General features: G+C 28.2%; 1 protein-coding gene across 2 annotated transcripts in view; it reads left to right on the forward strand.

The window, feature by feature from the left end:
* Con (leucine rich repeat protein connectin) overlaps nucleotides 1–5,980 on the forward strand; it is a 137,407-nt gene extending 131,427 nt beyond the window's left edge. For both annotated transcript variants that reach the window (XM_011066772.2, XM_011066771.2), the window contains 5 exons: nucleotides 933–1,487; nucleotides 2,685–3,178; nucleotides 3,481–3,657; nucleotides 4,271–4,383; nucleotides 5,132–5,980. In XM_011066772.2, the coding sequence (XP_011065074.1) occupies nucleotides 940–1,487; nucleotides 2,685–3,178; nucleotides 3,481–3,657; nucleotides 4,271–4,383; nucleotides 5,132–5,362 (1,563 nt within the window). In that variant the 5' untranslated portion in view covers nucleotides 933–939 and the 3' untranslated portion in view covers nucleotides 5,363–5,980. The remainder of the gene's footprint in view (nucleotides 1–932; nucleotides 1,488–2,684; nucleotides 3,179–3,480; nucleotides 3,658–4,270; nucleotides 4,384–5,131) is intronic.
* The last annotated feature ends 5,001 nt before the right edge of the window (nucleotides 5,981–10,981 follow it).

The following is a 10,981-nucleotide window of genomic DNA, read 5'->3' on the forward strand; positions in this document are numbered from 1 at the left end:
ACAAGTTAATAAATTTAACAATTCATAAGCACAACAGGAAGAAGAGATTTGTAATGTTCAAGTACATAACATTTTTATGCGATGACAAAAATAATTTCTAAAAATAATTCCAAAATGTCTGTTTACTTATGTGTGATGTAAAAGTTTTAGAGAGATTTTTTTACTTCGAGTTAATTACCCCGTATCAATCGAATATAGTGGATTTAAAATATTACAGCACGATAGAAACAAAACACGAAGATTTAAAAATAGTACAATATAAAATCTCAGCGTATTAAAATACAAAATTTTAATTCATAATATACGTCAAATTGAAGTATTTTTATTCGAGTATTGACAGTTTTTGAAATTATATTTTATTATGTATATCTTTAAAAGAATAAAACATATTCGACTAAAAAAATTTTTATTTATGTCGTCGATCGATGCGACAATGTGGACACGTTCTCTCTATGGATGGAAGAGGGGAATATTTTTCTCTAAAGAGCAGCCTCGTGATGGAGAAACGATATGCCGTTACGTATCGACGTGCTTGTAATGGAGCTGTCGAGCAAATTTTCTGTGATACAGAGCCGGAGGCGCGCGTCGTATCGTGTCGACTTTAAATACAATGAAAATCGACCCTTATCGCTTCGCGATGTCGCCTCGATGCTTCGAGAGCGATCAGTTGCTCATTATTCGCACTTAAATCCGTCCAAGAAAGGGAAAAAATCGGAAAAAAGAAAGAAAGTCTATATTATTGTTTTAGAAAAAGTTTTTTATGTAAGAAAAATACATAATAAAAAATTAAATATCAAAGATTGCTACATATCAGTAAAAAAAGAATATATGCTCTAAAATCTTCCAAAATAATCCTATTATGAGATAATCTTAATTAATGAGTTATAATTGCATTGCAATATTCAAACGAAACTTTCAATTCTCTGTTTCAGGATCATAATGCGTCAGTTTCTGTACAATTCCTTTATCCTTGAACTGCTGCTGCTAACAATCCTGTTCGCGTCGTCAGGTCTGGCGATGTCAAAGACGCGCGACAAAAAGAAAAACATTAAGGAGACGAAGGAGGTGAACATCTGCGACATTCTGGGCCAGCAGGCACCGATCTATTGCTACTGCAACGACGGCCTGCATAATTCCAGTGTCGTCAGTTGCTTGGTATTGAGCAAGTTTGAACGGACCAATCCCATGTGGAATTATTTTAAATCGCAAACCCAGCTCGAAAAATTGACGTTTACGGTGCGTCAGCTGGACAGCCTCGACTACGTACCCGATCATTTGTTGCAAAATTTGAAGAATTTGCGCATAATCGTATTCCAGCATGGGAAGTTCCATAAGCTTGCCAGTTACACTTTTAGCAATCTCAACAGCATTGTCGAGATCAATCTCAGCGGTAACATGATTGTCGAACTGAGCAATTATACCTTCGAGGCTATGCAAAATCTCACTTTCATAAATCTTGACTATAACCGTATCTTCGAGATTATTAGGTATGGATAATCAATAATTGATAGTATCTATTATAGTGTTATCTATTATAGTAGAGATGATCATTATAATCTTTATTGAATTTGTTAACACCTAATAAATATAATCCGATTTGTTATTTACAATTTATTCCTAAATTTGCGTTATTTATTTTTTATTTTTATCAGTATTCATGCTATACTATTTGAGCTATTTGTATTATTTGATGTTAAGAAAATGTTTATACAAATACGTAAACACATACGTAAACACGTAAAAAAGATTTTTTAAAAGAAGTGTTTCAAAATATATTTTATTATATCGCAATAATAAATTGAAAATTATAAATTTTATTTTATTTTTCAGCTTGAAATTAATAATTTATAATATTAACTACAATCTAATTATATAGAAAGTTTCTCAAATAAAAATGGATAAAATGCATAAAAGCAAATTAATATACTTTTACAAAACATTATAAAAGAAGAACATATTAATTATTATTTAAATTTGTTTTTTCTACAAATTGATATTAGAAAAATACGTCAATTAAATTATTGAATGATTATGCTATGAAGTCTAATTTTTTTACACATTTTGATATTAAATACATTTTGTATTTAATGAAATGTATTGTAATGATATTTTATTTGAGAATATTTATGTATATTTATTTTAATATGATAATAAATGCCATATTGTTAAAAAATTTTTCGATATAAGCGATAAGGCCGTGTGCATGTATAATACATGCACATCAATAAAAGTAGTAATTTATTAAAAGTATAAAGATTTAATGCATAAAACTGATGCTACAATACTAACTCAAACTTTTAGATAATAAAAATTGTTATTATTATTATTGTTAACAGTGACAATATTTTTGATATTTATATTTATAACATTATATATTTATGATTAATATATTATATTATTAATATTATATAATTTTGTAACGTTTTCTAATTAATATATATTGTGTACATATGTATATATATATATATATATATATATATATATATATAAAACATCTTATTACGCGTATATTTATTCACTTAATAATAAATTCACAATACAAAAAGCACAAATAATTAATAATGTGAATACTGACTAATGAGAACAATAATTAATATAATTAAGAAATAAAATTTCATTTAATTAACGAACACAGTAAAATATATACACATGATATGCACAATGGTTTTATATACTTGTTACAGAGACACATTTGTAAACTTGCCAAACTTGCGCAAGCTGAACTTGAACCACAACAACATTACCATTGTTCATGACAAGGCGTTTAAGCTCCTGGGCTCGTTACAGGAGCTCGAACTGAGCAACAACCAGATCAGTATTATCACGCGCGATATGTTTTACGGTCTGCGCAATCTAAAGCGTCTTAATCTACGCGGCAATAGGATTAACTTGCTTGGCGAACGTAGCTTCGTCGAGATGTCGGAACTAGTCGAACTCGAGCTCGATCAAAATCAGATCATACTCATACGCGAAAGAGCATTTGACAGCATGCGCAATCTCCAGAGGTTGCAACTTAACGATAATCAGCTAACATCATTGCCACCAAATTTCTTGGCTGGTGCACCTGGCATTAACTTTTTGGATCTGAGAGATAACTTTTTGAAGACCGTGACCTTTGACAACGTTAAACCAATTATGACCAATCTCTACGAAATTAACGGCTACTTATATCTAAGCGGTAAGTACTTATATAGATTATTATTTTTAATATGGCATCTATTTGAAAGTTTCGAAAGAAACTGTGAAAGAAATGATTAAACTTATCGTCTGCTAAAGAATAATTTTAAATAAAAATTAGATTAAATATCTCACAAATAAATTTAAGAAACAATAATTTAGAAGATTATAATTAAAAAGAGACAGTTATTCTAAGTTGCAATTTTAAGTTGGATATTAAATTACCTGCGGCGATTTGAAGTGATATTAACGATCAAAGTAGCAAGATTTGACTGATCAAAGTGCATCATCCTATTTGCGTAGAAAACAATCTGATCTGCGACTGCAAACTCACATGGATCTGGGGCTTGCGAAACGAGACGAAGAACACGAAACTGAGAGATGCCCTGGAGGAGCTCACTTGCTTCCTTGAAAGCAATAATGTAACGCAGAAGATCAACAGGGAAGACCGGGAGAGGAATCAGCCGCCCGAGATTTCCGGTAAGTTTTGCTTCATGCGTGAATACACGCTAATACGAACGCTTTCAGCGAAACTTATTTCATTTTTGTGTTGAAAATATAAAATATACTCAACATAGAGACATAAAAATAAATTTTATCTGTTACATGTATAAATAGGCACAGAAATTAATTTCATTTCATTTATACTTGCTAACAAAAGTTAAAAATAAAATATCAAATAACACGAAGTCCGAAATCGAAACATGAGACGTATTATAAGACGTCTTTTAGACTTATAGTTCTCATAAAAGAGATTTCAAAATATTTTAGACGTGTATATATAACATTACATGTTCCGAATTTAGACTCTTTCTCTAAATTGTTTTCTGGGTAATTACTTCTTTTGTACGTATAAATTGTTTTACATGTATATGTAAATATATTTTACAATGTTGGAAAAATGTATTTAAACTGATAGATCTTTATTAGTTGCAAACATATTTCATGATTAATTATAATAATTAAGATACATACATTAAACAAAAATAGAATCGTAGAGAGAGAGAGAGAGAGAGAGAGAGAGAGATCTCTTTGATATAATATTTGACATTTCTTATTTTTTTTAACGAAATTTTATTGTATTGTGTTACAGACGAATATGTCGATAATAATTCAAGAGATTATGATAACGAGGATGATGAGGCTGAGAGTGGTGGTTATTTCGATGAATCCGATGACGAAAATTCATCGAATTTTCATAGCAAGGTAAGATATTCGATTTGTTAATTGCATATAAATGATAGATACATGTAATCAGGTTTTTTGAAATTCCTCTTGGAATAATCTTATAAATAGTTGCTTGATCAAATTAATTTCTTACATTATATCTTAATTGCTAATCTTAATTACTATTAAAACGTGATTTAAACTTTTATATTTTTATGCTTAGAAAAAAATTAACACTAGAAGAGATTAAAATTAACACTAAAAAAAATTTTTTTATTATATATCAAGTTTATTATATATCAAGTTGAGCTTAATGTCAGATTTTTCATTTTATATTTTTTATATTATGCGCAAGTATAGAATTTTTACAAGAAACGATGAAGATATAGAAGCATACAAACAATATACCGATATAAGCATTATAAAAAAAATTTTTTTAAATTATGTATATATTATTAAAATTATAAAGAAAAATATATAATACATAAAATACATTTTATATTTTTGAATAATTTTTTTAATTTCTGTATGTATATGTTAAATTAAAAAGAAATATCTACAGCACAAAATTCTGTTTATGTTTGGAAATAATTCTATAACTTAGAATCAGATATCTTAAAATAATATAATAAAAGTAATTAAAACTTTTTTTTGCACATTATTAATCTAACAAAATTATTGCACATGCACGTATATGTTATAAATCTACCTTTCGTTTGATCAAAACGTTTAAACCTTTCTATCGATTGAGTGATTCTACGTAGACCATTTTGGTTTTAATTTACAGAACAATCGTGAGGATAGGAAGTGCTGTATAAAGCATCTATTCGATTTGAAGGTAGAAGAACTGCCATGCCCGCAGCGTGAGGATTTGATGGCCTCCGAACAACCATCCAGCCGCCATGAAAACGCCCGCGTGGGCTCCAGCTGGTTCAGCTCTGGTTCGATCTCGGTCCAGGCTGGTCAGTCCGTCCTCGTTGCCTCATTGCTATTGCTAGCTATACTTTTTTTCACGTAGAAGCAGCTAAGCGTTCAAAACTAAAGCGATATAAATGCCATTTGGCGTCCCGATATGCTCGAGTGAGCGAATGGAAAATCGTACACATAAACGAAACGGGACGTGAAAGAAAGTGTATGTTTATGTTTGTGTGTGTGTGTGTGTGTGTGTGTGTATGTGTGTATGTGTGTGCGGGCGCGTGAACACTTACGTAGGAAACTAACTGGACAAGAGACGTACCTTCAAAACTGCTTTTCGAAGCACTTATAGTTATCGTTTGTTGTATGAAGTCTCTTTAAAGCATCCGAACAGTCCAAATTTTAAAAATGTTGCACGAACGTGATTGCATATCGATAATGCATCACGATGGACGGGATCGTTAAATCACAATTGTCCAGTACCAAAACGCGGCTGCATTTGCATGTCATTTTTAAAGTTTGATAATTTTTTAAAAATCTCTTGTGTACTTGACGTGATAATATGATAAAAACGTTCACCATTATTTCAAACGTGTTTTTTTTGTTATGCAGAGTTTAATGGGCCAACTATAACGAGATGCAACATTTTATGTTCGCAATAATTTACATGTTTACGTGTCTTTTTCAACATAAGCCAAAATGATAGTCTAAAAATAATAAAGTTGCATATAGCGTTTTATTTTACGTATTGATCGAATTTAATTCGAGCTCAAATGCGCTCTCTTACATACTGTCATTCCCGTATTTGTACAGTATATATATGCGTAGTTTTACTGAATGTGTGTATTATAAAAATACCAAAGAAGATGTGTATTATAAGAATACCATTAAAAAATACCGCGCACACTGCCGTTTCTCGTTAACTATTTCGCTTGCGTGATTACATACTACCATTTAGATCATAGTCCATTATATTATATTCAACTAATTTTGACCGAGACGATGGGTCCAGCTATACAACGGCTCCAAATATCAATATAATTACAAAATGCTAGAAATTGCCAGAAATACTGCCATACAATTTAGAATAAATATTAAAATTTTGATAGAGAAATTAGACAGCAGATTTTTTAATTGTTTATTTATGACTATAAAGTATAATAATTATCTCCATTTTTCTACTAGTTCCATTTATCTTAATTTTAAGAATAATTTAAACGTTTTGATATCAATGTACTCTTTAAATTACTTTTCTTTGTGTATTTTTTTATAGCCTTTTACAAGATTACGGTTAAAATATGCGCTTGTCTTAGCGCCGAGATACTACCATGTCTCCAGATTAAATACTGTACACTGCCAATTCTGCTCGCTCAGTTCTATGGATAACTTTAAAATTTTGATATAAATTTACATAATATTTGTTTTAATATTGCTTTTTTGTAACTTTTAAAATATTATAAATTAAAATATTAAATTTATTTACATAGCCAATTCTCTCTTAAATATTTCATTCATAAATCTATGAATCTTCATATTCTTAATATCTATTTTTAACTTCTCTATATTTATTATAACATTTATGAACTCCGTATTCTTAACACCTTTGTGCTACTGCATATATATATAAAATATGATAGCATATATATATATATGTATATATATATAAAATATGACAGCATATATATATATATATATATATAAAATATGACAGCATATATATATATATATATATATATATATATATATATACATGCTATCATATTTTATCATATGACCATGAATGGATCATTCGATCATAGAATGACAGATGGAGGATGCCATAGGAAGAAGAGAATTATAGATGTTTCTTAGTTATAAATAGGAATTTCTTATTTATGCACGAATGTATGCATGCGTATCATGAACATCGAATGTCAACGCGCAGGCGCGAATAAGAGAGAAAGAAATACGGCAATTATTTTCTCATTTTATTTATTTTGGCTTTCTCTTCAAAGCTTTATTGGCATGGAAATCAGTCAATCCATTTATATTTTTATCGATTATGAATAAATAAATGTTTTGTCTATGAAAAATATTATACGTAATCATTACCTCATTTGCTAATAGCACAACAAACGCAGCGACATTTTTAATCTGCGCATGTGCCATCGAAATCAAATTGAGGACTTGATGGAGATTATTCTCTACCCTAATATGTTAAGAATACGGAGATTTAAGTGCATTATTATTATTATAGATTTGACGAGTTTTACATATTTTTTATATTAAGTCAATAGCTATGATCAGATGAATAGATTTGGATCCTTGTATAGGACTCGATATTTAGAATATCAAAAATATCAAGAATTGATGTACAATTAAAAAAAAATTAAAGACACGGTGTAACTATAGAACATCAAAATTGATATGATTAACACATTTTTTAAGAAAAATTAAGATCGACACTATATGATTATAAAAATTAAGATTTTATACTGCTGATTTCGATATTTATCAAGGAAAGAAATTAAGAAGAAAGCAATTGAATTAGTCGATTACGAAAATGCATGAGTCATGCTAACAAGCTTTTTGGAAAATGACAAGAAACTTTTTTTTCCTTAATTTTATCATATATATTAGTATTTTAGTTCATATTTAATATTTATAGAGATATAAATAAGTGCTTATCAATTGGAACATATTTGAAAGAAGGTTTGGTAATAGTCATACTTTTTCGTAACATTTGCCTATAAACAGTTCAATATTCTTGTAATTAATGATCCAATTAATTCTTTTTTTTAATGTAGCATGTACTGTGGATTGTTATTAACCAAGAAACTACATTTAAACTCAATTTCGTGAAAATGATAACTTGATCATGTGCATTTAATAATAATTGATTCAATTGTATGCGAATTATTTAATATATTTTGTTTAATCATCCTCGTGTGTCTAATTGATATAATACTTAATACAAGGAATATATACTTTTTATCCTACAAAATATATTTCTTGGTATACGAAATGAGACTGAAAACAAGAGATTTTTCGAGCATTAAGCATTTTTATCATTCTTCTTATAAGATTATAATCGTAACATTTTTGTATGTGCGCAACATTTAGTAAGCAAGTTCACAACGATTACGTCTATGACGATCTGTTTGTTTGAGGTGCACTTTCTTGTGCTTTTTGCGTACAAGTTTTAAACTAAATAGACTTATATTTTAATCTTTAGAAGAGAAAAAGAACGAGATTGAAAACGGAAAGCGCAACTGGAGCGAACAGACGTAATTAGCAACAATCAATTAGTAAAAAACGCACGATATGGATAACGTGAAACATAACCTGGCCCTACGGAACAATGATAAGGAAAAGAATTATTAATAATGTTGAGGTGTTATTTGTCATAGTATATGCGTTGTCATAATATCGTGATAATGTTTATATAATATATGAAACGTCAAGTCGCAAAACGATATCGTAGGGAACTCAAGAAGATCGACTATCGAGACCTTTTGTATAATCATAAACTACAAACTTTTTTAAATGTCATAAATTTAATTTAGATTTCGATTAAAATCATGGCTAAAAATATTTAATTAAAAAGGTTGTGAGTGTTTTTAATTTCAAAATGCTTTAATTTAAGATTTACAATTTTCATAAAGAAAAAATTTAATTACGATTAAATTTTTTTTTTACAACAATTTCATATATTTCTTTTTACTTTCATTAAAGCATTTATTATTCTTATGTATTTGATATCTCTTTTGATCTCTCAAAAATAAATCGTAATAGAAATTTAATTTAAGTGTTACCATGTTTGATAAAAAATTGGAAGTGTCTTTCTTTCATCATATTAAATTTTTTTGAATTATATTTATAGAGATTACGCATTGTAGAGAAAAGAGATTTTATAATTAATTAAAAGAATCAGTAATAGAACAATTTAAGTATGTTACGGCGAATTAAATATATAAGAGCAATAAAAAATGCATTAAATTATTTTTTTTTATGAATTATTTGAATATAAACTATTTTGAATATAAACTATTTTATTTATTATTGCTTTATAAAAATAATACATATATGTTTAAACATAAAGTATTATTTTTTACGAAGAAACTATTTCATAATGTTAATTTATTTTTCATTTATATAGTTTGTCATGCTTATAATATAACTTATTCTTTTTTATATTATTAAAAAAGATATAATAATATCTTTTTATATATATAATTTAATTTACCACTTTGAGTAGTGAACTTAAAGTGGTAAATTAAATTATCAAATTTTATATTATTAAACTGCCATGATATAAACATTTAAAAAATTACCACGGTAAAGTAAATACTCTTTTCTATTCTACACATACACACACGCACACGCACACACGCGCGCGCACATACACACACACACACATACACACATATATGAAATAAATACTTATCTTTTTCTTTCTATGAAAAATTTTTCTCTTTATCAAGTCGTCGAATCTTGCTGTTCGCTCGATGCCATAATGCGGCATGACACCTGTTGTCAGTTGAAAGAAATGCGCGTATAAATTAAAGTGTTCCGGGGTACTGCGTACACAATACGTTATTGGATCATTCGTAAGATATAAAATTAAACTATAAATGAACATATTTAGAGCCGCAATTTTTCAATAAAGTGAAATATTATTAACTAATTTTTTTTTATTAAATCTGAAGCACATAGTCTGAAACATTCAGGAATTTTTTATTAGGATTATTAATTATAAATATAGACAATTTCGTTAAAAACAAGTGATAAGCAAGATTTATTGAAAAGAATATAAAAAAGAAGATACCGATCATATAAGACATTTAACTTATAGATACAAAAGTTAAGAAAAGTTTGGTGTTAGCTGTTAGGAATCTCTCTCATACACAATTTATGATCTGCCTGATCGCACTAAGTAAAATAAATAAATTAGATAATTGAATCTGATAAATGAATGAACAAGTACACTGTCAATCCCGAGTCTCTATAAGTCATAGTAAAATGGGACCCTGTGAATTTTCCACAGGGTTTCCTTCTTTCTCTTTTTCTCACTCTCCTATTCACATTCTTTCATATATTAATAAATCTATTGAACAAAGAAAGAAGGTTATCATAAAATTAAAAACTGATTGGCTAATGGATTACAAATTCAATTAGGATATTAATAATTAAGGTAGATAATTGAACAATTTGCTAATTCTGTTATTCTATTATTCACTCTGTAAGTCTCCCAACTTGTCTGTTCGATTTTCATATGATATTTTAATATGTATATCGCTATATTAGACGCTTTTATTCGAGTAACTTTATTTATTAAAGGAGTAAGATTTCATATTCGACGTATGCGCTTCAATATATGTCGGATGTATTTTATAATGAAAATATTTCTTGGGAGAATGCAATGATTTTTTTTTTTACATATATACTATTAATTTAAGTATAGACGCAATAACAATAAATTAGGTTTAGTCTATTTATGGATTTACCATCACAAGCGCTGTAATATGTATTATATGTTCTTTTGTAAGATTTAACAATAATCAGAAATAAATCGTCGAAAAATAAAGAAGCTGTGTGTCGCTGTGTTTCTCTTTTCCGGTAACTTATTCCCATCAAAATTTATCCTATTAATTTTGCATTTTTCATTGACAATATCAATAAAACATGTTATAAAAGTTTTTATTAAAAGATTGTAAAATTTACAGAGTAAAACTTTTTTTTC

This window comes from Acromyrmex echinatior, chromosome 4 (assembly GCF_024713525.1).
Source record: "Acromyrmex echinatior isolate Ae372 chromosome 4, ASM2471352v2, whole genome shotgun sequence".
In the NCBI taxonomy this organism is placed as follows: domain Eukaryota; kingdom Metazoa; phylum Arthropoda; class Insecta; order Hymenoptera; family Formicidae; genus Acromyrmex; species Acromyrmex echinatior.